Source organism: Poecilia latipinna, unplaced genomic scaffold, assembly GCF_001443285.1.
Source record: "Poecilia latipinna isolate Pla-1442-1.1 unplaced genomic scaffold, P_latipinna-1.0 Scaffold1012, whole genome shotgun sequence".
NCBI lineage: Eukaryota > Metazoa > Chordata > Actinopteri > Cyprinodontiformes > Poeciliidae > Poecilia > Poecilia latipinna.
The window spans coordinates 297,887-325,339 of NW_015113628.1; the positions used below are offsets into that span (position 1 = coordinate 297,887).

At 40.0% G+C, this 27,453-nt stretch overlaps 1 protein-coding gene across 2 annotated transcripts in view; it reads right to left on the reverse strand.

The window, feature by feature from the left end:
* ca10a (carbonic anhydrase Xa) overlaps positions 1–27,453 on the reverse strand; it is a 267,244-nt gene that overhangs the window by 40,170 nt on the left and 199,621 nt on the right. For both annotated transcript variants that reach the window (XM_015050834.1, XM_015050835.1), the window contains one exon: positions 3,885–4,070. In XM_015050834.1, the coding sequence (XP_014906320.1) occupies positions 3,885–4,070 (186 nt within the window). The remainder of the gene's footprint in view (positions 1–3,884; positions 4,071–27,453) is intronic.

Genomic DNA, 27,453 nt, shown 5'->3' on the forward strand with positions numbered 1-27,453 from the left:
AAGCTCCTTCAGACTCCGATAATATATAAAGTGGATATATTTAATTATTTTTGCCATGGCCCGGTACTAATGACCGGGGGTTGGGGACCACTGCTCTACATGGTTTGTGCAAACTGCAGATGGTACTTCTTAAGGCTTTCAACGATGGCTTTGTTTGCTTTTTCTTTTTGTCTCTTCCATTCATGTCAGAGAAGTGGGGTGTAAAACTAACAGCTGACCTGTCAACATGCGCTCCCACATGGACTGGGGATTTTTTAAGCTTTTCTTTTAGCCAAATAATGCCACCTTTGCTTGGCCTGTGTGTTCACCTGTGTTTGTGTGGATCCAGGACTACAGAGCGTTTAAGGTGTCTGGGTGTTAAGTGCAGTGGACGGCTGCCTATTTGTAAATCAGTGTTTGCAGATTCGCCTATTTTGAACATTTTCCTGCGGAAAATGACTTTGAATTATTAACGGAAAATCCGTCCATTTGTGTATAGTAACCCTGTTTTAGCCCGTGTTCCTTGGTTTTCAACGACAATATTTTCAATTAATCACATGGAAATTCCAATACTTCACATAAATGTTTGTGGTTATAATGTAAAAAAAATTGAAAAAATCCCCAAAATTAAAAAAATAAATACATTTTCTGGGAGAAATACAAAAATGAATCATTATTTGTTGTTTAAACGAATCTAATGATAGAATTATCCTACTGTTGACTAACATTAAATATAGTGCAGTAAAAATACTCATCTGTGCTTTGGAGACTTTGGTATAATTGCCTCCTGAATGGTTAGGAACCTTTCTTTTTGTACTTTTTGTTCTTTTATTGTATTTGTTTTCTTTTTGTTTTTGTGGTTTGGACTTTGAGTCTGTAATAATAAATCTATGTATCTTTGAATGTGGCCATGTTAGAGTATGTGTGAACAGGAGGTCCAGGACAGACGTAAGCGAATGCAGGTATGATCGCAGATTGTAATTGCCAACACGACACATGGCGTGATCCACCAACCTTGAGGAAGTTATTTTAGAAGGCAAAATCCTGTGAACAATTGATAAGCACGTTAGGACAGGCGAATGTGGCTCAGAATTTTTTTAAGTTGTGAACTGCGAACATAAATTATTCCGTCTTAATCTCTGTGAACTGAACTTAAAAATAACATTCAAACGAGCAGCCAAGTTTGCATGTTGAAACGGGGGGATGGGGCGCAGCATGAGGAAACTACTGTTGAGAATTTTACACCTGAATTTATTATTATTATTATTATTTTTGCCACGACCGTCTGGTGTTTGGTCAGTCATACTTGGGAGCAAAAAACAAAATGAAAACGAAGAAAGACTGGGATCAAACTGTGGTGAGGAGACACTTCTATTAGCACATTTTCAGCAGAGTGAAGCAATGCATCACAAGATAACAGATGAAAAATGTGGTAACACTTTATTTGAAGGGGGGTGAATAAGACTGACATGACACTTTCATAAACATGACATAACACCTGTCATGAACATGAATAAGCCTTCTTGAATATTTATGACCGTTGTCATAAAGCGTCATTCGGTAAATTATGACACTTTTAAGACAAAGTTGACATTATTCAAAATGTCTTTGTTATGACAACTTGACATTAACCAGGAAATCATTACTGTTTAAACTTTACCTTTAATAACATAAAGTTACCTCATTTTTAAAGTGCAATCAGTAATACTTTTCTAACAAATTTATATCAGTAATGATTTTTTGGTTAATGTCAAGTTGTCATAAAGACATTTTGAATAATGTCAACTTTGTATTGAAAGTGTCATAATTTACTGAATGACGCTTTATGACAACAGTCATAAATATTCATGAAGGCTTATTCATGTTCATGACAGGTGTTATGTCATGTTTATGACAGTGTCATGTCAGTCTTATTCACCCCCCTTCAAATAAAGTGTTACCAAAAATGTTTTGTGGAAATTTTGGACTTTGCAGCTCTTGACCTCCCCCAGCCCTTACAAGTAAAAAAAAAAAAATAAAAATAAAAAATGGTCACCATCAATTACCTATCCTGCATTTCAGAGTAAATTAGAGGATTTACTGATTTTTTTTTTTTTTTTACATGCTCCACAGTGCTTAACCGTTGAAGTCCCCAAAAAATGTTTGCATATCAAAAACTTTGGGCTCAGAATTGCACAGAATGTTGGTAAAGCAGCGAAATCTTACTGGATTAGGACAGAACAGTCTGGCCATTTAAAAGAGAATCTATACATATTTAGAGGTTAAAAATAAGTTGAATGTATGCTGCACATACATGATGGACCTCAGAAACTCAACTCAACTACCACACCCCGCCGGCTGGACAAAAAAAAAAAAATTTGCTGTCAAACCCCAGCACAGCAAATATAAATCTACACTGTAGTTATCGCATTAATATTAAAGACTTTTCGACCTCTCCCCAAAGTTTTCATTATCAAACCATGAAGGTGTGTGGAGTACAGAAAGAGCCGCTAGTTTTGCCGCAGCGTGTTTAGTGAACCCCCAGCCAACTCTAAATGACACCTCGCTGTGCTGTTGCCGATATCAAACTCGGTCCAACACGTCTTGGGCTCTCTAATGGTCTCTCTGCATTCCATTCAACTTGACTTCGCTGGTGGTAATTCAAGTTACTGCACAGAGGGGCTTGCCCTTATCATTTAGAGTCGACGGAAATTACATGAAATTGCGCAGAAGTGTGGTAGAAGCAGGGCTGGCGGATGAATAAAATGGACCGTGAGCCACAACTTCCACCGAGGCTCGAGCGCCAGAGAACAAACAAAAACAAAGAAAGAAGAAAAAGAAAAACGCAGAATGCATTCAGTCACGGACAATTACGATCACAGTAGAGCGCTGCGAAAAAAGTCTTAGCTGCCTTATATGTTTGGTTCCGCTTGTACCATGATTTTTTTTCTTCACGCTTTAATTTTTCAGGTCAAAAAAAAAAAAGAAAGTGAAAAGTAGAGATAACACGAGTAATCCTAACCGACCTCGGCCTATGATGAAAAAGTCATCATTCCCTACACCTAATAACGGGTTGTGCCACTCTTGGTGTCAACAGCTGGCATGAAGCAATTATAATGACTGGCAGATAGTCGAGTATTTGGCTCTTCTCTGCAGAAATGTTTTCATTTAGTCAAATTGGAGGGTTTGTGAGCATGCAAAGTAACTTCACTTGGGTCCAGACTCCGAAACCGCAATTCAGTTTGTTTGGTTTTTTTTATAAATTTGAGCATTGCGAGTTTATTGTGGAAACACTAGGTTATTCCCTTCAAATATATATATATATATTTTTTTTTTGCAAGAGAGAAGAATACATGAATTCATCACTTGTGACAAGATATCCAGGTGATGTAATTGCATCCACTTCACTTTAAATGGCACAAGACTGAAGGTTTAGGAAACCTTCATGCTGAAAACGGATAAAACATCGTCTTGATCTTTATAGGAAAATGTTTCCGTTTCAAAAAAATAAAAAAAGACTCAAAGTTGTACGGTGATTATGTACTCCACTTTGTCCGACTGCAGCTTTTATCTCAGTAGTGATGCCATTGACTGCGGTCACAATGATTATTGGTCAATACCACTTACTTGACATTAAAAAAAAATATCTACGAGCTGTTGGAAGTCATTTTGGGGTGTTTTTTTTATGCTTCTATGTGGTTCATTTCTTCTTCCAAGTTTCTTTTTCAGTTCTCTCCTTCTCACAGCTGGCTAGAGCTAATTGTAATTTTCTTAGGGTTATGGTTAGAATTAAAGTAGACGAGTCGATTCAGACGCATCCTTCATCTGACCTCATTTGAACTGATTCATCATTTCAAATGAGTTCTGTTCAATACGCAAGCCAATGACTGAGCAACGTTTTTGAATCCACACACACACACACACACCTCTCCAGAGAAGGCCTGTCCGTTCAGCAAGTGTTCAGAGCCCTGGCCGTCCTCACTGCCAAAGTGTAGTCGTATCTCCTCCAGACGATGGCTGTACGTCATCGGGCCCCCGGAGATGTTAACCAGATGCTCCTTGTCCAGTCGCAGGGAGACGTGGCGGCCCGTGTTGTACATGGTCCCTCCCACCTGGGGGAAAACAAACGCAGGGACACGGATTACAAGGTGAGCACAACAAAGGTCCACAGTACGAGTAAAAATAAAACGTCAAAATAAAAATAAAGGAGTTAATATTTTCTATGGCGCATTTTGGAGTTGTGCGTCTTTCTTCTGGGCAAAGCAAAACCTAGACACAATTTGATTTAATCCAGTTTGCAATAAAGCAAATGAATGAATGTTTCTCTTGCCAATGGAACTAGTACTATTTCATCAATATTAAGGTCTTACATACCTAAAACAAGCCTCCAAATCTTGCTAAAAAGTTACTTTTTAGTCAGTTGGTCATATTTTAAGTGTAATAAAAATATTTGCACCAGAAACTGGAACAAAAATACTTTGTAAGGTTTTGTGTTTTTGCAGTGTAGAGGTAATGTGTCGTTCATGTGACCTTTTGTGTGAACTTTTCTAACATGATTTCGCATCTTCAGAGTTATACAAGGGCAGCACACAGCTTTGAACTTGTGAACTAGTAAATAAATAAATAAAAACAAAACAAACAACAACAAAAAACCCAGTCAGTCCCAATCAATCCATCAGAAGTGATATTCATCAGTACAGTTCGTGTTTCTGTTTATTCATAATCATCGGCAGGTTCAAGGAGGAGGAGGAGGGGGAGCATTGCTATTCAAGTCGCAACTTTTGGGTGGACTTCCAATGCCCTTATCTGCCTCCTTCCATCCCTCTGCTTTTCCTCCCCCTCTGTTCCTTCTCTCCTTGTGCTGCTGCCTTTCAAAGATGATCTCTCCTTCCCTTCTTTAAAGTCCTAGAAGAAGAAGTCTGCCCACACTTTGTAAATATTTTATAGATGCTGTGAAAAATCAATGGTCTGAAAGGATGAAGTGAGAGTAAGAGGGAGTGATGCAAAGAGAGATAAGTGCCGTGCGCAGGAGGAGAAAGGTGTGCCGAGTTTAGTGCCCGACGAGGGAGACGCAGCAGAGGTAGAGAAGACTGAGCCTTTTTATGTTCCCCGGTGAATTAAAAGGAGCGAGGTGAGACCTCTGAAAAGATCAAGAAAATCTAATCTCTCTCTCTCAAAACCCAGTTTCTCTTTCTCTCTCTCTTTCTCTCTCTCTCTCTCTTTTCTTCTTTTTTTTGAGGCAGAAGAAGTGGTTAGTGTTTTTGTTTTCCAAATCCTCGGAGACGAAATGTCGAGCAGGCTAGAAACTGGACTGCAAAAAGAGAAGGCATTAATATTCCACTATGAAACTCCAAATGCGTTACATAACATCTGATTGTTAAAGATCTGATTTGCTGCCACGGTGATTCACTGTTTAAAAAAAAAAAAAAACTCATTTGGAGTGCATAATTACAGAAAGGTTCTTTGTTTTTTTATGCAGGAATGATGAATAAAAGTGACAACTCGATGTTTTGACCTCTTTCTGCAGCGGTTTGCGTTCAACATCATCCGTCTGGTTTTGTAGAGCCAGTGAGGGTTTTACAGGTTTCACTGTGGGCGTCCAACCAAGGAAATGGTGCATGCAAATAATTTGTGAACACAGTTCAGCATTTACCAGCTGTTGAACACGGATTAACTAGCAGCAAACTAACTTCGCTGCCCCTCTGTAGCCCTGTGGTCTTCCACATCCAGCTGGATGATCCAACAGAGAACTGGGAGGGGTCCAGGGTTCGATGGAAGGATCTATTTTATTTTTTTTATTTTTTATTTTTTTGTAAGCTACTAGCATGTTTGGGATCTACTCTGTGGGCCACAGTGTTCGGCTTGTTCGCCATGCTTGTCGGGATGGGCCTGGATGTCCTACAGAGATCTAATTGTCCACCATGCTTATTTTTTTTTTAACAATATTGAGAGCATTTGGTTATGGCGTTCTGTGTGCCGCTTTGCCAATAAGCACATCTTCTGCGACATATCTGCAAACCGGAGTACACCGTTAGTGAAAACACAGTATTTTCATGTGGAAAGGCCGTCGCTCGTGTTTAGTGTCTCAGCGACTTTCATCCACGGACACAGAGAGGTATGTGAAGACCTCAAGCCAAGCTGAGCTCACCAAACTTTGGCTAAATCGAAAGCAGAAAGTGGTAGAATGTTGATTGCGTCATTAATTAAAAAGAACAAAAGTGATCGATGTCTCCAGTCAAATAGGGACATAAACCAAAAATAACGGTCATTTTTACATATAAATTATTTGAATGTCTGTTAAATACTGCAATGAATTCAAATTCAATTTATATATAAAAAAAAACAAAGTCTAGTGAGCAAAAAGGGAAATTAAATGTTAGCATTTTTTTAAAACTTCACTGTACAGTTGCAATATGTATTTTATTTTTCTTCTGGATGGATGCAAACTGCATTTCCTTGTTTTGTACTTGTGACATGTGCAACGACAAGTTTTCGTAGAAGGTGATGGAAGGAAAGTTCTCCTGCTGCAGACTGTACCGTATTATTTTATGTCATGAAGTGACATAGAAGAGCTGAAAACTCAAACTTTTAGTTCATACATTCCCAAACTTTATAGTCTCTAGGTTGCCTATAAGATCTACACTAATTAGAGAAAATAAGAACTGATTTTTGGTAATGTGGCTTTTATAAAAAAAAAAAACAAACAAACTGCTAAACATCGTAGCCAACAAGCACAGTTCAGTTTCTTTGGTGTAATCCAGTATTCATTATTATACCAAGTGTTGCTCTTTGATCTGAGGGATTTACCATCAGGCAAGATAAACACCAAAGCATTCCATACATCCATTTTCTTTCCTCAGCCTTGGGGTCGGGAGGGGTGCTGGTGCCCATCTCCAGCTATCGTTCCAGGCGAGAGGCGGAGTCACCCTGGACAGGTTGCCAGTCTGTCGCAGGGCAACACAGAGACACACAACAACACACACACTCACACCTAGGGGCAATTTGGAGAGGCCAATTAACCTGACAGTCATGTTTTTGGACTGTGGGAGGAAGCCGGAGTACCCGGAGAAAACCCACGCATGCACAGGGAGAACATGCAAACTCCATGCAGAAAGACCGGGGCCGGGAATTGAACCCAGAACCTTCTTGCTGCAAGGCAACAGCTCTACCAACTGCGCCACTGTGCAGCCCCACTTTGAAATTCCCTGACATGAAAACAAACGAGGACTTAACTATCATATCTTGTTTTCAGTGATCCTCAAAAACACCAAACGATGGAGTTAAAGGTTTGCTTTACTGCAGCTTAATTATACGCCACCTCCCCCAACAGAACAGAAACAATTAAGTTTAAAGACAGCGATGTAGTATGAGAGACCGCTCACTCTTCTGTAATCCACAACTTACCATCACAGGAAAGCAGGAAAACATACATCAGAGATGTGATCTAGTGTTGATAGGGAAATCATTTTCCCAGCTTGTATGTTGTTTAGTAGGAGAAGCCCAGTTAGGCAGGACAGCTAACAAATGGGAAAGAGTGTTGAACAATACAAAGGCTTCGAGAATAAATGCATTTAGTGTATAACAGGGAAACTGACATGTGGAACGGCCGCTACAAGAGTGTGATTTGGGGGGGTGGGGGGGGAGCTGCACTTTTTTCCTAATTGGCTGCCCACACACCTCCCAGGGAGCAATAATCTCCTGGAAAGGTACGACTACCTATAGCTGCCGAGCACAGAGCGCCGTTACGGGGGCGACTCTGCCGCTGCTCCGGGGAGCACTTCCCCTCCCGCAGCCTGTCGTGTGCAACGCAATCTTGGGTATGTAAATGATTATTTGGTGATTGAAGATGCAAACAAAACTCCGCTGGAGCACAAAAGCAATTTGGGAAGAGAGATTGAACTCATAAAAATCCCTTACAATTAAAGTGAAATTTAAAGCGTCACTGTTGGGGCTAAAAGATCACATTTAACTATATTTAGCCAGCTGGTGGCGGCCAAGCTTGGCAAATTAATGAATATGGCTCGACTTAAACTTTGTTTAGCCACGTTTTTTTTTTTTTCCCCCCTGCATCGGCAATTATTAGTCGCAGCAGATACGCAAAAGTACTACATCTCAATCAGCCTCGTCTTTATTTGGAGTCTCGGCACTCATGTTGGTAGTAACCTAATTATTTTGCAGCGGTTTTTTGTTGTTAATATTTTCACATTGTGTGCTGAATGTATTTGTGAAAATCACTGGCTTTTGTGCTCTATTCATCAAATACACATCCAGGCCGTCAGACAAACACAGGTCCGTGTGTTGCTTGCGCACCGGCGTCTGGACCACACGCTTGCATGACAATCGACAAGAACAACATTCCGAGCTCTCGAACTCCCGGCATTACACCGCTACGCTGATTATGCCGTTTTTATGCTAATGACTCGCAAACAACGTTAGGAAATGCTCCGCCGTGCTCTATGCACCGTCTTTTGTTGAGAGTATTGCAATAATCAGCACATTATTTAAATGCTGGCAATTGCACGCCTGAAACCGAGGCTCGTCTGTCTCTCGGCGGCGAGCGAAGAGCTCCATTATCGTCCGAAAACTGTTAAGAAAGAAAAGAGGCAGAGGCAACTTTTTTTAATTGCGTAAAAACAAAAAGACGGTGTAGTTTGTGTTTAATAAATTCTATATACAATGTGTGTCTACCTTATTTATACAGCCAAGAACCAGTCATACGTCATAGATGTAGGAAAGCTTGTTCCTCTGGTCTTCAGTTCTGTTTTATCCGGATTCAGCACCGTTTCTGGACTTAGTTATTTTCTTGCATTTGCCTTATGAATTCCTTTAATAAATATCTGAGTGTATGAATTACACAACGTAGTGATATGGTGATACCAGACTGCAACAACAAGCAACCAAGAAGTTGCTAATTCGTGGTTTTCTAAATGTCAAGTGTTACTAAGACCCGGTAATACAAAGTATAACAAGTATAACATTATTTTTTTTTGACACAAATTGCCTGCCTCTCTTCGTTTTGCTTTAATGAGGACGCTTGCATCAACACCTCTGTGTGCTTTGGCATTTGAACAAAACATTGTTTCGAACTCGTTTTCTGTTAACGCCCAAGACGTTTGCCAAGTTATTTTATTGCCATTGTTTCGTTTCGTGTGCTGATGCAGACACGGATGAAACACAAACTGTACTTCATCTACAACAATGCAAAAGGAGGCTAAGAAAGGCAACAGAAAAAGGTTTGAATTTTCATATTTGTTTTTTTTAGGTCAGCAAGGACTTCATGAAATGCACCTAATTTTGTTTGTTATGGAATCCCTTCAGAGGGAATACATACTCCTTCACTTTTTTCCACATTTTGCTACCTTGTAGACTTATTCTAAAACCATTTTTTTCTTTAAGCATGCTTTTAGACTTTGTAAATTTAGTAAGTTGCAATTTTAAATTATAGCTACATAAGCACTTGTGGCCAAGGTTTTAATATTTTGCATAAGGACTTTTGGCAGCTGTCATCTAAAATCTAATTAATTTGTTAGAAGAAAGGAGGACATTTTTGGCAAATACAACATTCCAGTGAAGAAGACCTCATAACATTTGTGAAGGATACACAGGGAAGTATTGGAGGGTGAAAAAAAAAAAAGCTATCCAAACCAACCCTGCAATATATGAAAATGCGATTGCCTCCCATATCGAGTGATGAATTTATTGTGATTAACCTTGTTTTTTTTGGTATAATTTCATGACTGGATGGTTGGCTGGCTGTCTGACTGGAAGGATGGATGACCCGTCTTTAAAAAGCTGCAATTCTCTCTCATCTCTAAACTGGGCATCACATTTTTGGCTTAAAAAAGAAAAAGGAGTCTCTCAAAGGTAGCTAAAAAATTGATATCACAGAACCTCTCTCTCTCTCTCTCTCTCTCTCTGCCAAAGTCTATAACCACAATCTCCTTAGCAGACTGCATGCATTATACATAACTTCCTGTACAGTCTAGCCTGTAATGACCTTATCCTATCAGTCTGAATACAGTCTGCAGGAACGCAAACATAAAAGTCACCCACAACTAAATCATGAAAAGGGACTTTCCGCGAAGGCTTTATGAAAGAGAAATGTTACATATTCAGTGACGGAAATGCTCCGGAAACCCGTGGCTTCAGAGGTCGGCTCATGTCCCAAACCAAACGGTTATATTTTTTCTTTCTCCGGCTGATAATTAAAGCTTTACTGCATGCCGTTTTTTTTTTTTTTTTCTTCATAGAACTCTTAGAACTAAATGAGAACGATGAGCGCGCTTCACAGAACTTTGAACAACATGGATTCACATTTAGATCGACTCGAAAACACTTACCTGGTGTAAATTACAACTTATTAAAACAAAAAACAACAACAACAAAATAAACCATCCTCCATTATCTCCAGAGTAAACACAACACGCCAAAAATAACATTTGAATTTTAGGCCCTGAAGATAAGATTCATAAATCTTCAGTGACTAAATTGGTGAACACTTATCAACTACATCACAGGACAGGTTAACTAATCTCAACATAACATTTAGGCCCTTTAGCTACTGTCACACTGTTTCTCATCTTGTCATAATGGTTGGCAAATCTTTTAAAAAAAAAGTGTTTAATGTGGCTAAGAAAAGGAGAAAACGGGGCATATATCAGTGTCTCTTGCATCTCTGCGGCAGGTGTCACAATGCGGTGTTGCACATAAATGTAGTTAAAGCTCTTCTGAGCAGAGCTCGCTTTCGTTTGGGTACGTTGAACTGAATGACACCGTTTTATTACACGTTAAAAAGTGGATGTAATTCTCCCTGACATTTAAACATTCCTCTAATTGGGGGTGAATTCAAGTTATACGTGATGTTTCGTTAAGGTTAGACTTAGGATGTTCCCTGTAAAAACAGGCGCAAAAATATATGGTGTGTGTGTGTGTGTGTTCCAGCATTTCTCACCTCGTTATCAGTTCATTTTTTTTTTTATATCAAACAGTACATTGTGAGGCCCAGAGCCCGGGTCCCATAGGAAGAACAGAATTAGGTTTAAGGTTAGCCACATACTGCCAATGGTTAGGGTTGGGTGGTGGTAAGTATCAGGTTTAGGTCAATGAAAGAAAAGTTAATGGAAGTCTATGCAAAGTCCTTGTGAAAATAGAAACACGTAACGTGTGTGAGCGGCAGAGATGCAGTTCACCTGTCTCATTCACACAAAGGCAATTTTGCACCGATTAGGCCTTTGGTTTGACTTAAACGTAACAACATTGCCTAAAGATTCCTGCCCTAAGCATCAGTGCGAATGTGGATCATGCTAATTTATCTGTTACTTTCCGTTTCTGAAGACGTTCACTCTCTGCCTGGACCACAGTCGGTTCTGCTAGTAATTGTCTGATAACTCTACTGCTCCACTTAAAACGCCTCTGGTTCCACATGTACTGGCTTCTTTCATAAAGAATCTTTATACACCAATCTCTGGCATCCAGTCAGTGCTTAGCCTGGTTTTATAGGGTGCTTTCCTCCAGTTAGATGTTTTATTAGTCCTTTTATTTCAAATAATTCATTTATTTTTTTGCTTTCGTCGCCCCCATGTTTTATATCCTCGTACGAAAACAGGTTTGGCTTTCGTCTCGTTTGCCGTTTTACACAATCCGAGGGAATTTCTCTTCGCTGCCTTCCCTCTGACTTTGGCTCTTGCGCTCACAGGGTTCACTCCGGGGAGATTCGTGAGCAGAAAGAGACAAATTGAAGGCGCTGGTGTTCCTCACAAGCAGAAGGAGGTTTGAGCACAAGAAGCAGGATCCTAACAGGGCCAGAAGATATTTGCGGCAGAGGCTTTAAATCTGACTGCAGAAACATATTTCCTAGAGGGAACCACTAATTTATTTTGAGTTCTAGAGTGGTGCAACATCCAAGTGTGAAAGTAAATAACTTGCTTTCCGTTTGCGTTGACATTCTAAAAAGATCATTTCCTCCCCAACACAGCTGCACATCAGTCAATCACAGCTGTAAAAAACAGAGCAACCAGCCAATATCATGTGTTCAAAGCTGCAGTCTGTAACTTTTATATATAAAAAAAACATTATTTCTTGCATATTTGTTAAAACTATCACTATGTTGTGACAGTATAATATGAAAGACATAATTGGAAAAGAGGTTGATCTCTGAGCTGGTTGTCTACAAACACTCGCTGCTCTCGACCAAAAACAACCAATCAGAGGCAGGAGGAAGGTCTTAATGTTGTCAATCAACTTCATGTAGTCGCTGCTCAATGGTGGAGAAACAAGCTACCGTTACAGGAACACCATCTATTCACCGTCATCAGTGGCAATGCTAACTAGCCTTAGCATTCATTACAGACTTCGAAAGAGAGGGATGAGCAGCGTCACATGGAGGATAATTGACAACGCTAAGACCCTCCTCCTGGCTCTGACTGGTTGCTTTCATTTTTGTTGTGAGACGGATCATTGGACGTGTGTCTTTGTTTGCTTCAACAAATATTTATTTTTTTAATAAAAACTACATCCTGAAACTAAGGCAGAAACTGCTTGGTTTCAGGATCTAAGCAGTTTCTAACTGTATCGCTCCCAGCCTCCCAGCTGACACAACAGTTCACACGCCGACACCAGGCCGGATCACAGATCCGCAGACATGCTGCCACCGGTATGCGGTGTGAAGACATCACAGCAGCTGGAGCGCTGTGATCCGACGCTAGGCTTGCGAATTGTTTGTATGTTCCAGGGTTCATTAGCGCACATCACCGACCGCGTCTCCTGCGGCCGCCAGACACACCACATCTCATTTTGCTCAAGAAGCCCGAGAGAGTTCCCATTATGTTCCTGCTAAACACGCGTGCCGGTTCCCTCCCTCAAACAGATAGTGATGATGATGATGATGATCAAAGCCCACCCCAAACATTAGAGGCAATAAGTTGGGTGAACATTAACGAGTCGACTTTGCCAAGCGGGCAGGTAGGTGCAGCGATGGCCGCCGCGCACTGCTAGTGAAAAACACCGGGGACATCATCATTGTCTGAGCGTTGCAGATCAATAGGGCGAATTACTCCTTGTTACGAAATGAAGTTCCCCACTAACTGCTACACGTGTTCAGCTATTAGACTGCAGCGGCGCTGCAATTACACAGGACATTTTAAACATAAAAGCCACCAGGAGCAAATGCGGAAAGATTTCTAAAGACGGGCACTAACTGCATGTGCACGTCCGAGTTGACAAATATTAGACCCGATACAAGCAAAACTGCTGGTCCTCTCATTAATGTACGCGCTTACAGAGAATGAGAACGGCACGGCGGATGTGAAAGGCAAGGTGAGGTTGCATAGGAATAAAAATAAAAAAAATGCAACAAAAGAAACATAGCGAGGAATTAAACACAAGCGAGGCTGTGTGGGCTGCAGCTCAGCCAAGTTACAGACTCAAATGTCAGTAAAGCAGTTCCAGTAATGCTACATAATGAGAAAGATTCAGCTCAGATCTGTGGCATTAGTGGGAAGATTTTCAGAAGCTGTGCCATGCTCAGTCGGTGGGGAAGAAAAGCACAGCTGCAGCAGTTCAAATCAATTCTGTTAGAAGACAAGGAGCCCGATACTCCGTGATCCTGCTCACTGCCGCTGTATATTCACCAGCAATGTTTCAAGTATCGCTCCCTACGATTCTGTTCGGCGACCGAATACAGCAGGCAGTAGTTTGATCCCTTTCATTTGTAGGAAAACAAGCATAAAACTGGGATTAGTTTGTAGAGAGTGAGGCACAACGCCAAAAAAAAATAAATAAAAATCCTGTCACTGGCTGAAGTGTGAAGTGTATACGAGTGCTGCAGTTGATACTTTAAAAAGGGAGAGCAGCTATATTAGGTATACTTGCTAGACTACTGCAAAAAAAAAAAAATATATATATATATATATATATATATATATATATATATAACTTCTCAGGAAAAGGCAACACTTGTTATGACAGGATGGCTTGACTGTTTCTCACTGGATCACATCTGTCTTTACTTGTGGAATCAAAAACAAATGTGAGCATTTAACCTGGTGGCTTTTACAAGAGACTGAGAAAACTCCTAAAGGCAGGAGGGAAAGAAATTTGATATTTAATGGCATTTTTCCAGGGACTCTCTTTTTAAAACAATTGTGACAATGTTTGTGAGGAAGAAAACCTCCAGGAACAAGAATCCAGTGTGACACCGGCTGTTATATATCTATATAGATCTATATATATATATCTATATATCTGGTAGTTCTGGTCTGGATTACCCAGCTGTGTAGCTGAACATCGCCAAGGAGGAAAATACATCAATAATGACCATTGAGAATCAATATTTGCTGCCCATAAGTTAGTACGGTCATTTCCAATCCATTTTAAAATGATCATCCAACAATCAGCCAAATGCTTAAAGTGGAAAACGTCTAGGAGAGTTGACAAACGTCCAAGCAGTGAACTGACCAATAAATTCACCCCGAGGTCAAACCAACCAATCATCAGATAAACTGTACAGGTCCCTCTTAGGATGCAAAGGCATTTGGTTCTCAGTATGCCAAATTTTATATAACAATATAGTAATAATAATAATAACAGTAATAATAATAGTAATAAATAAACAAATACAGTCTAAAACCCACAACCCAACTGGGTTTGACACAATGAAATGGATCAAGTTTCCACAATTTGAAGATGACAAAATGTCTACAAAAAATAAAAAGTCAACCAAAGATTGGGGAGAAGGGAATAGCAAAGATTACCAAGGAAGTGATATGTGTGTAAAAACACTTTATCCTAACTTACAAGTTGCTTTGTAGATAGATATAAAAGCTTGTTTTAAGTAAATAATTCCTTAATATTGATGAAGATGTACTTGTTCCACTGACAGATGATGTCACCTATAACGAGACATTTTTACCATGTCTTGTTATAAGTGAAACTGAAATTTTTTCATCAATATTAAGGAATTGCATATTCCTTGCTGAAAAGTTTCCTTTAAGTTAGTTTGTCTTATTCCAAGCGTACCAAGACATCTGCACTAGAAACTAGACCAAAAATACTTGGCCAGAGTTTGTGTTTTTGCAGTGTGGTCCTGATCTCCAGTCGTCACGCAAGGTCAAACTGCGTGAACTTAGACGAACATCCTGAAGTCCTCCCGGAACATATTATTTTACGGCAAGACAATTGTTGTTTCCATCAAATTCAAAGTTACGCCATGAAATCAACGGATATTAAAAAAGATTCATTTAATCCAATCTGCTTTGATCGGTTGCTCGCTTAGATTTTTTTTCCTTTTTTTTTTTACGGTAGAAGACCGTTGAAGAAGAGCAAAGCGCGGCCTGCATCGACTCCTCTTGTGTACCGGTGTGCAATCAGAGCACATGTCCGTGCTCCTCTCATCTGAGATTCTTTGAACCATCGTAATAGGCTGTTAAACTCAGTAGGTGGAGAGAGAAGCAATTAATTAGACCCGGTAAGGCATTAAGAAACCAATCAACCTTCTGTACCCCTGGGAGCTCATTTATAAAAATGTACTTAGATTTCATTTTTAACCTTGTAAAACGGCTTAATGCACCCTAATGCACATCGGGCAGTGCTCGGACCTGGTGCACGTTAAATAATAAGGTTATAATTCTATTTCTTTACTACTTTTTAGAGCTTGCGAATTTACATCAGTTAAGTCTGAGCGTTTAACATCCGATATGTAATTAACAGAACATGTGCGGTAAGCCATAAGTAAGCTCTGTAATTAGGTAGCCATTTACATGATCACCGCTCAGCTCTTATTGGCAGTATGAAGGTTGTGGGAGACGAGGACAAGTGTAAAGATCAAACCGAGATTAAAAAAAAAAAAAAAAAAGAAAAAAAAAAAGATTTCGGGTTGTAATGAATGATGCAGGTTCAAATGACTGGATTTAGGCTTCCAGTGATTGTAACACAGGACTCAACGAAGGACAAAAAAAGACTGAAAACAGAATTTTCTAACAATGGGAAGAAGAAATGAACGGACCAATTTTTCTACTTCCTGTAGAGTTTCAGTCTGTCCTTGATGGGCGTTCATGGATATATGTTGCATATTCTTAGTGTTGCATATTCACACTCATGATCATGTGGAACCTGCCCTGCACAGGCGGCAATGGGAACGCCACATTCATTAGGAGGACACCATCCAGGCAGCTGCTTGATTTCATTGGATGTTCTAAAGCAAAAAAAAAAGAAAAAAACCCTCTCACCTTTGTTTCTATATGCGAGGTCAAATTTAATAGAGGTAGTGAAAGCTCCACGCTTCTTTTTTGCGTTAACCGACAGAAGAAAAAAAGAAGAAGAATTTTAATCTCACCTGCTAATGTCTTTCAGTCTGCAGAGAAATGCAGAGAAGCCAGCTATTTACTGGAATAGCCTTTGTCGGCCCTGGCTGGTGATTGGCTGGTTGGTCAGAAATGCAACAAGCCGATCGTTTTCCCATCATTTACCCATTTGAATGCACCGTATTACGCGCTTCAAGGGCGCACCGACAATAATGACGACAACCCTCTTTGGTGCCTTTACTGAGAAAAAGATGACTCAGTATTAATTTAAGTGTCTGAAATGATGTTTGGAAGGATGTAAAATGAAGCACAGAGACACTAAGCTGCTATTCAAAGGGAAATGGCTTTCTCACACAGCAGCATCGCTTCTTAATATAAATAAATAAGTAATCAAGCCAGGAAAGTTGGAACACATAACATAGTTTCAGGAGTTTTTCCTGTATCTTGTGCCATGATCTACTAGTGTTGGTGTTTCGGTTCTCTTTTGTTCAAAATTGGGTTAATTATTGCCATTTAGGTGTTAATTTCTTTGTGTTCGTAACTATTTTGATGCCGTTTCCTTATGGTTCATTTTGTTAAGTTTTAATTTATTCTTTGTATATTTGAATTTAGGTTCTTTAGATTAGCGTTAGCCATCTCCCATCGGTTTATCATCTACGTCTATGTTAGTCTCTTTCCCTCAGTCTGCCTGTGTGGTCTTCCTTCGCAGCTGCACCAGGTTACTAAGCAACCTCCTGTTTCTTGTTCAGTAATCACACCTCCCAGTACTTACACCCTTATATTTCTGTCATTTCCTGTTGGATTCATCCATTCCATGATCCATTATTACTTTCATTCAGTTTCTATTCCTGTTATGATCATCCATGCTCCGTGTGCCATTTAAAACCAGCAAGTTTCTATAAAATTTGAATGACTCACGGCTCCTTCGCTCTGCAAAACTCAATATCATATATTGTATTTAAGCCTATATCAAAATTGGCTGAAATTGGCAGCTTCATAAATGCAAAGATTAGTCAAAATTTTTTGATTGGTTCAATTCTAAATAACTTAGTGACTCAAGCGTTCCCTTTCACCACTTTACCTGTGTCGATGACCAAATCAGTCTTTTTTTTTTCTTCCGTCAATTCATGTCAATCTTATCAATGTGCCCAATAATATAACAAGAATGTAAATTGTCAGCTCAAAAACCGAAGCTGAAAAATTTGCTCAACATTTGTGTCACTCTGAGGCCGTACACATAACTCGACAGTCGCTGCATTACTGAAACTCCAATTATAGTTGATTTATATATTTTTAGAATACAACAGGGAGAAGGAAAACTGAACCTCCACCCCCACCGTACACATACAAAGAGCGTAGCTGCCAAAAGGACAAGAAAACATACATAAATCCACATAACAGATGCCTGCTTTTACTAGTTCTCTAAATCGTTAGCTGTAGGGTGAAGGACTGCTTGTGAATACTGATGCAGTATTCAGTTTGGTTCTTTTAATAGGAAAGCCTAACAGCGCCTTTACAAATGAGGAACTTTGCCTCCCCTTCTAATCCCATAAGCAGATTGCGATCAGGAGAATTTGCTTCTATAGGAACATCGACTTTAAGAAGAATTGTGCATTATTAATCCTCAAAGTAGACTCTGCTGTCATGCAAAGGCACATATGTTCTTTTTTTAATAGATACAGTTTTTTGGAATAATTGTTTTTTTTTTTTTTTTTTTTTTTTTGCAATTCTAATAGTCAGCTTCTAACATCATTGGACGCGTTTCTTTGTGGTGGCTATAAGAGTAATGCTTCCAAAACGAGGAACATTTCTATGAATAATACAGAGCTAATTTCTGAAGTTGGGCTCACAGAGGCTGTTTACTAGATTTACTACCTTCTGGATTTTAAATATTCTTTTTCAGCCAAGCCTGTTAGGGGGGAATATTTGTCAAGAGTTTATTCTGAACAGCAGGGAGTTATTTTAATAAAGTGCAGTGTTTCTGTCTGAGGTGCCTCTCCTCCAATCTTCCTCTTATAAAGTTAGGAGTTTATTATTATTATTTTTTTGGACAGTTATTTTGAACTGTTGAGGACTTTTCCCCATAATTATGCTTCACGCTGACATACGAGACTGCAACACGCAGGCAAGTAAAATTCAAATAATTTTCTTACACTCTCGTTGACCCAGAGAGTCCGACACCAACACAGACCGCCAGTCTTTTTGTTTGTCCCGTCTGGATTTGCCAGCTCCAGGTTTTTAATATTCCTCCGGTTTCATTAAACCACCATTGAATCTAAAATACACGATGTGGCGAAGAGAATCACAATTAAGAGTAGAAGACGAGTTGAGGCGGAGAGTTTGCAGTCGTGTGGGGAGTTGCCTCTTTTCTTTCATCTGTGCTTCTGCTTTCAGTTAACGTCAAAATGTTTGTTTTTATGATACGTAATGATTGAAAATGTTTCATTAGCCATTTGAAAAATGAACATTTTATCTGTTCATTTGCCCATTCCCTCTGTTGTAGCTTACATCTGAACAAAGAGTATTTGTCCACATGTTGACCTAATCAGAGTAATTGTATCAACTACTGCATAGAACAAGGTTTGTAAAAAAAAAAAAAAAAAAAAAATCTTTACTTGATATTGACTGAAAAATCTGTAGAAGAGTGATTTATCACTACAGTTAAATCACATAGAGACGAGCAAAAAGTTGGTCAGCAAATGTATTATTTTGCTGTTCCATTTTTACCCATTTTTTTAAATTAATTGTCTTATATTACTTTTGTCTTTTGAGAGATGCCTGTCTTGATCCACTTCAAAAATCAAACTTCCTGACTGAATGAAAGTCATTTTTCACCAAAGTCTGCCACCAGTGATGATTCAACCATCGCTAACATGTTTTGGAAACATTTAGTTGCTAAAAACACCAAGACGCCTGACAACGAAACAAAAGTAGCTGTCACTCATGCTAATGCAACGCTGTTTTACAACCGCAGCTGGAAAAGCTACAAGTGGACTGTTTGTTCGACATCAGACTGCAGGCTGGCTACCTGAGCAGATTCCTCAACAAGCCAAACAGCTACTATCAAGCTGTCATACTTATGTTGATCTATAAAAACAGAACTAGGCAACACTTTATTTGAAGGGATGTGCATAAGACTGACATAATACTGTCACAAACATGACATAAAACCTGTTATAAACATGGAGTCTTCAAGAATGGTTGACTGCTGTCATGAAGTGTCATTGGGTAAATAATCACACTTTTAATGCACGTTTTAGTACAACTTTGCATTAATGTGTCATTAATGACACTGGATGACACTTCATAACAGCAGTCAACCATTCTTGAAGACTCCATGTTCATAATAGGTGCTGTCATGTTTATAACAGTGTCATGACAGTCTTGTTCACACCCCTTCATTTAAAGTTTTACCCAGAGGTATAAAAAAGGCCAATATTTTCTCCAAAGAGAACTATAAGATACTGCAAAGCTGAAGTGTTTGTCCTGTATGTTTGCTTAAGTCTATGTATAAATATCAAACGATGACATTTGCATATGCATCTCTAACAATAAGTTTGATTTTAAAGTTATCGGTATACTGTGAAAGAATTATATTTATTCAAGATAACTGATTTTTGTGCTGATTCACAATGCCTCTGAAAAAAGATCTGATTTTGAGTGGTATAACTAAATGTTAGGTGCAGAGTTCTTATCTGCCTGGAAAAAAAGGATATAAAGTAATAGTTTATGTTTCCTGTAAAACTTGGAAACATAAACTGAACCCATATTCCTAACTGCAATCACTCAAGGACTTTCCTATAAAGAAGCACCAAGAGCAACTCTAGCGAACGGTAAGATTTAATCAAGTGGAAATCCTGCTGAAGTGACCTTGCATTAGTTGGAGAATAAATACCAGATCTCTGCTGCATTCCAGACTGCAGTTCCCTCTCAGTTTGTCTGGATGTAGATGTATAAATACATTCATTTTAATTTGGTATGTGACATTTGTCGACTGTGTTTTTTCCCCCAGCTCTTTCACCCTTTTCAACTCACCTGAAATTCCAAATTTCTCTCTTTCTTAGACCCATTTGAGACACACTCGCCTCTTTTGCTTCAAGTTTATCAATTTTCACTTTCTTTTTTTATTTTTGGCAATTGTCTGGATAACAGCATGTCACACTTTTCTAAATGAAAATAGGGTTCAGGATGTATTCTTTAGCTCGGCAAAAATTCAACTTCAAAACGGTATTTGTGTTTGCCTGCGAACATTTGGGATTTGCTTTAAAGCAAATTTAGCTTTTGTGGCTGAATGCACGCTTCCTTGATCTCCCACTGAAAGGTCCCAGTGTCCAACGATGGCAACAAGGAAGAGCACCTGTCCTGTTGAGGACTGGGTTCACTTTGGTTCCAAGTTTTGGCAAAATTCCATTAGAACAGGCTTTAGAGCGATCGCCGTGGCAACAGTAATAGCGCCCGTGCACAGTTATGTAAAGAGACATCTCCAGGTGCAAAGTGTTTAATGTCCTTACATGCTGGCTGTCATGATCTTGCAGTGTTTGACGTTTTATCTGAACAGTCAGTGATTAATTACATGCCATGCAGGATACTGTAGAATGATAACAAAAAATATATTTTGTATATCCCAGTATATTCATACAATATATGAATATGTCATACAAGTGTACAAAGGTACAGCATTACTGCTTAAATCTAATGAAACACTGCAAGGTTATTTTGCATTACATAATATGGCCAAAAAGGTTTATTCCCCTTCTGAACCAGGGGAGTAAAAATAAACCAACACTTAACAAGGTTTCCCTACATGGCCTGAGTCATAACAGCCATAATCCTTTGATAATTGTCAACGACTTTTTTCAATGCTGTGGAACGTTTTGATCCACCTTTTTGAAGGCATTTTCCAGTCAGCTACAACGGAGGGTCCATATCTGAGTTGGTTCTTTTTACTGTGTGTTGTTACTTTTGAATCATGAACACGGACATTACCTGAGGAAAGTGAGGCCCGCGGTGCTGTTGTGGATTTGGTTGTGACCCCACAGATGAGTTGTAGAGGCCCTCTTGCAAATTTCACACTTCTCACTATGAATTGGCATCTGGACTTTAGACATCAATGACACTTTGTGCTATATATTTAAGTCTACTCCATATTGCCATACATATCTGACTTGAGTGATGTTTTCATTCTGTCTGACCGTAAACAGACAATAAAAAACAGGCTTTCATGCTGGGCTTATCAACTTGTGTGTGTTTTTTTACTGCAACATCTGCTAACTGCCAGCAGATAAGCCACATGGAGGAGTGAGAAATAGGAATGTGGGCATAATGCTGTGCTGTCCGAAAGGCTGATTGCAATCCAAACAGTGGACAAGGGCTCTGTTTTGGAATTCAATGGAGGTACAAGAGCGTTAGGCTTGTTTCTGATTTAAAGTTCTTTCAGCCCCGCCAAGGTCATAAATACAATATGTACGACGCGCATGAAGAAGCCAGAAAGACAGATAAAAAATAATAGACTTTTTCTTCACTCCAACTTTTTCAACAGTGTATTGCTAACCCGAGGGCAAAGACAGGCAAAGGCAGCCAATAGCTTTGATGGAAGACAGGTACAACGATAAATATTTGATGCTACTTACGGGTTGTTGTGCTCAGAATGAGAGAGAACTAGCACGCTCAAACATAATAAAAGGTAAGACTCCTGCCAGCAAACTGACGCTACCCTCCACATCTGTTTGTTCGGCAGTCCTTCCAGAGAGACGATCCAGAGTCTAAAAGCCGATACACCGTCTCAATCTCTGGAAACCCGCTGAGTTGGCCGGCGAAAGGAGGCGTTTTTTTCTGGTGGTGTTTCAGCTCTGAACATCAGAGACAGACTTTCGACAGACGGTGCCCCTGCATTTTTAAGCAAATTGAAAATTTAGCTCAACAACTTTGAGCCGTGGATTTTCGAGAAAGACAAACCCCTAGAATACGACAAACATAAAAACCCCAAAGACGTCTTTCAGGCAAACGGAGCAAAGATAGAATTAAATACGGGAGCGGTTGCTTGACATTCATTTAAAGCATGTTAGAAAGAAATGGAATAGGATGATCAGAGCTCAAATGCTCTGAAACCATCTGTCTTGTTTTCCCCATGCCGACTCCGTTCCCATAAACTTTTCAACGATTCTCCCATCCTCTGAGATGGCACTGTCAGAGAAAAGGAGGGGAGGAGGAGGGAAACAGAGGAGATGAGGCACTGCCTTCTGTTCCTTACATCAACCTCATCTGCATGGGTGCTCTCTGGCTGAGTGACAGAGTGCAGGTGGGAAGTGGCATCCGTCTAGCCCCTGATTAAGACTGAGGCTGTGCCAGCAAGATGACAAGTGAGGCAGGGGCCCGGTAGGAAGGGGCGCTCTGGAGCCCGTCCCATCATGCCATCTGTTATCTCAAGAGGCATGTCAGGGAGCGTAGATGGAAGGAGAGTGGCAGGTTGGAAACGGGAACACAGACGAGCACTCCAAAGGACACAGAACACCAGCATCCAAGGGCCGCCTCCAAGATTGGGAATTCCCACCAGAGGCTTGTATTGTTTTTTGTTTTGTTTTTTTTTTTCTTCTTTCTGCGTGTGGTTTGGAGTTCTTGTTTCATCTCGGCTTCAAACGAGGCTCAGAACTTCGCGCTTGGTTTCATCCATATTTGTTGCCGTTTCAATCGAAAAGTCTTTGTGTGGTTTGTTCCCCAGAATCAGAACCGGAACCAGAACCGAACGCGGAGAAGCAGCATTCAGTTTCTACGCGCCACAAATCTGGAAACAAACTTCCAGAAAACAGCAGAACAGCCGAAGCACTGAGTTCCTTTAAATCAAAGCTAAAACCCCCATCTGTTTAGCGTTGCCTTTGATTAGCAATAACCGGAGCATTGATCAACGTATTTGATGTGTGTTTGCTGGATGATTTTGATCATGGGATTTGACAAAATGTAATGTTTATCGCTTGTTTTATAATTGGTGACTGTGTGATGTTTTATTGATGTGTAACACATTGAAGTCCCTTGGTTTTGAAATGTGCTGTGCAAATAATCTTGACTTTTTCTAAATTAGACAATTACCACCCTCATTGGGTTGGGCTTCTTTGTCACAAATCATGGCCAGATGGCGCATTGGTTAGACGGAACGGTGGTTCATTCCAAACTAAGTGTGTTGAGGATAGCGGTGTACAATTTTAGACGTTTCTCTGCTTTAACAGTCCTGATTAAAATAATGGCTCTTTGGCAGGACTCTGCAAAACACGACTGCATGCCGAGGAGGGAACCAAGTCATTTGTTTTGACATCTAAACGTTGCAAGGCACCAGCCCTCAAAGACAGCAGTTCGGACCTCCTGGGCTAGAGTAACAGCGTTGCATTTCTGGTCTGGTCTCGTTAAAATATTTCATCCACAAGACGACAAATTATGTAGTTTGTGTTCCAGCCCCTTGCTTTGGCCTTAATTTATGATGCAAAGAACAAAATCCCAGATAGAAGCAGCTGAGCTAACATAATTCCTACGAAGCTTTGAGAAGTCTGGTAAAGCATGGTCTTGGATTTTATTATTTTCCAAGCCTGAATAATCAAATCAGGGTAAAAAATATGGAAACATGACTCCAAAAATTTTTCTTCGATTTGCCACGTCACCATTTTAAAGGCACATTTTGACCACGAGACCCAAATAATTATGTTCTTTCACTTTTCACTTACTCATCTTGTTGTGAGCATTCACACTGTAAGACAGGACTGTTAGGTCAGCAGACAGTAAGCGAGTAATTTCTCCCACTGCAGTGTGTACAGGTTCTCAGTCAGCCACCAAGAGTGGGAGAGACACTTCCATTACCAATTTAAAGTTTTCAGCAACGAAACCATAACCAATGACGCAGCAAAACACTTGTTAACTTAGATAGACTCCATGGGAAGGTGTAAAGAGAATCCTCTCATCCATGTCAGGAGAGGAAAGAGGAGGAGTGACGGCTGCTGAGTGTTGGGATTAACTCTCAGTTCTACTGCGTCTTCTGATCATTTCACGGTGTTCACACTCTGGAACTGGGTTTTAATCTTTCCATTCACAGACATTTAATAAATAAAGGAGTGGGACAAGTCCAAAGGAGCATTAATCACACACACAGCAGCAGCGGCAGTAATACATCGTTTTAAGGATCTGTTAATAATCCACAAGCCTGGCCATTGCCTTCCTACGCAATTCTCGTTTCCCTTCAGGACTCCATCTGGGACTTTTCCCATTCAGCTCAGTTTCTCAGGATGCGTTTCATCCTGGGCAAGCAGAAAGATGAGTCGTGAATGATGATGTGTTTCTGCAGACTGCCATGGTTGTACTTTGGCAGTGGAGGAAATGAACGAAGGCAGTCGGTCCGTCTTGGCCAAGGTTCCAAATATTGAACACGCCACTGATTCTTAAATTTGCCTCGCAAAGCCCACAGCTCTCGTCAACAGCCATCTCATTCAGCTTGTTCAGTGTTTCTCTATGCAGTGTTGGGTGGTTGCTTGTATCGCACGTGATTTCAGGTAAGCTTCATGCCGTACCTTCCGTCACAATTGAGGTTTAGATTAGCTAAGTTACGGCCAAGCATCAGTGATTACGTAAAATTGGATCCAATCGTTTAAAGCTTCAGAGTCCACGCATCCAGCGAACAATCAAATCTCAATAGCCAAAGATCCAGACCGTCTGTACGAAAAAGGGTCCGATTTTTATCAAGCTAGTGATCCACGTTTGTGGTTGCTTTTATTTGGGTCTCAGAACATAAACTTTTTAAAATAATACATTTAAATTTACCCTCATAAGACCAGTGGACATCAAGGGGGGTAAGTTTGGACCCCAGGAACCAGGTAACCTTAATTCGTGGAAAAGTGCCTCTTTTAGTGCCTTGGGTTTTGGCCAACACAAACAACATACATACAACACAGCTCAGAAACTGTGCTTTAAATGCTCTGCATACACCAATAACCCAGTCCAGTCTAAGTTAAGTCTTAAGGCTGAAAGGATGTTGTTTTAAGGCATTTGATCCGGAAGCTTTTCTTCGCAGCTTTCCAGGCATGTCCACCTGAAGCAAAAACCTGGGAAAAACCCAGAACTCACCAGAGGAAACTACATGAACACCGCCAGAAACTGGAAACTACTCCTGCTGACGGGGACGTCTGGGTTCAGATGAGCCAGCTACCAATATAAACCCGGCTTGGAGAGCAGGAAGACGGAATGCAAGAAACATCGGATTGTTTCTTCCTGTTTAAATTTAACAGAGTTTCCATGAATAATTTACCTTCTGCACCATTTGTTTGTATTTTCTCTTCCCTGCCCTGCCTCTTGCCAACGGTGACCTACATTTGAATGTTACATGCTACACAATTCATTGTCAGAAAACAAACAAACAAAAAAACAACCCAGCTGAACATCTGCAGTGTTTTAAAACATATTTACACCGCTAGTGTTTGTTCACATTGTGACTGTCAGAACCAGCAAACTTTGATGGACTTTTTTGGGATGCTATGTCATCAAGGAGACAAGCTAGTGTATTATTGTAAAGTGCAAGGAAATAATAGATGATTTTATTTTTTTCTTCTTTTTTTTCCTAAGAAACACCTTTTGTATGTAATTTACAGCAGAAAGTCTTTTAGGGAACCTTTGCACATTCTTCTTTTGCAAAATAGCTTGAACTCAGTTTAATTTCAGATATTTGTCTGGCCTTTGATTGGGCCATTCTACCATACAAGTCAATTCTTCTTCTTCTTATTATTATTATTATTATTGGGATAAAGTAAACTTGAGACCTCTAGCAATTTGAAAAGGGTAACGATGACACAAAAAAAACAACTGCCTTATTTTCATTGAGTATTCGAAGGATACAACATTGATGAGAACATGAAGGCCTACCTTAAACAGTTTTCTGGCCATTTTTGTATTCTACTGCGAGCAAGGAATCAAAGGGGGGGAGTTACTACTCTCCTCCTGAATTTTCAGCTGACTAATTTGTCTGATCTTCATAAGGCTTTAGCCTCCAGTGGAGGCCGCCGTAACAAAAGGCTAAGGGAACATGTAGTTCTTTGGAAAATTCCCAGGTGATTAGTCTCTGGAACTGGCAGATCTTTAAACAGCGCCTGATGAGAGAGCCAGATACTCGAGGTGAAGAGCCAGATACCGGGGGTGACTGTTCAGCTCATATTTGGAGAGGGAACAGAAACACAACTCCGACTGCATGCTAATATTGTTCTTTGACAGTGCAAATAGGAAACCACTTTCAAATGTAATTGCCTTTATTGGCTGTTAGTCAGAGGAGCAGAAACTCGGTCCAAATAACTCTGATGCAATAATCTGGATCTGTCCGACATGTAATCCATGTTTTGCAAATCCGCTTTATAAAGAGGAAGAGCTCAAATTTGCCAATGAACTTGGAATCAGCAAAAATAAGTCATCGGTGAGTCTTTACCTGAAACTGAGCTGCACTTCATTTCCCTGAAGACGAAACTTCACAAATTTTGATAAATTACCAGCAAGGGTTCCAACAGTGGTTCTTCAGTACAGTAGCTTACTCCACAGCTACATTTCCTTGTCTTAATTTGACAAAGTTCATGTCATGACTTGAACCCACTGGATCCATTCAGATGTTAAATAAGCTGAAAGACTTTCTATTTCTGCCGTGATGCTAAAACAGGGGAATCAATGAGTTCCCCTGCTGTTTGATTTAGCCAAAGACTGCAATGACGCTGGTGTGGGAACCTTTCACCAGCCTGATACTTTAAAGGCTCGAAGGTCAGTGATTGTATGGAAACTCTGTTGCACGTTCAGCACACACTCAAGCCGGCGTCAGAAAGTTAAAACTATCCAACTGACAAGCCCAGTGCTGGCAGCCTTGCCTTCCACCACCGTTCAATGAACTTTCTTCTTTGCTTTCGTTTCTCATTGCGCTAAGGTTCGTTATCGCCTCCTACCAGGCTGCAAAGTGAAACAGATGCAAATGAGCTTATGCTATAATCTGGTACAGCGCATCAAATTGTGACATGTTTGAGCTGTTCACTGTCTGTTCTAAAACTAGTTAATTACCTTAACATATAAAAAGAGTGGCCAAAATTAGGGCACTTGCACATTTTTTTTTTCTTGATTAACTAATCTTTGGAAATTGGCTTGTTGAAAATCGGGCTGTTACACATGCAGGACACTTCTAATAAAAGCCTATTTCTAC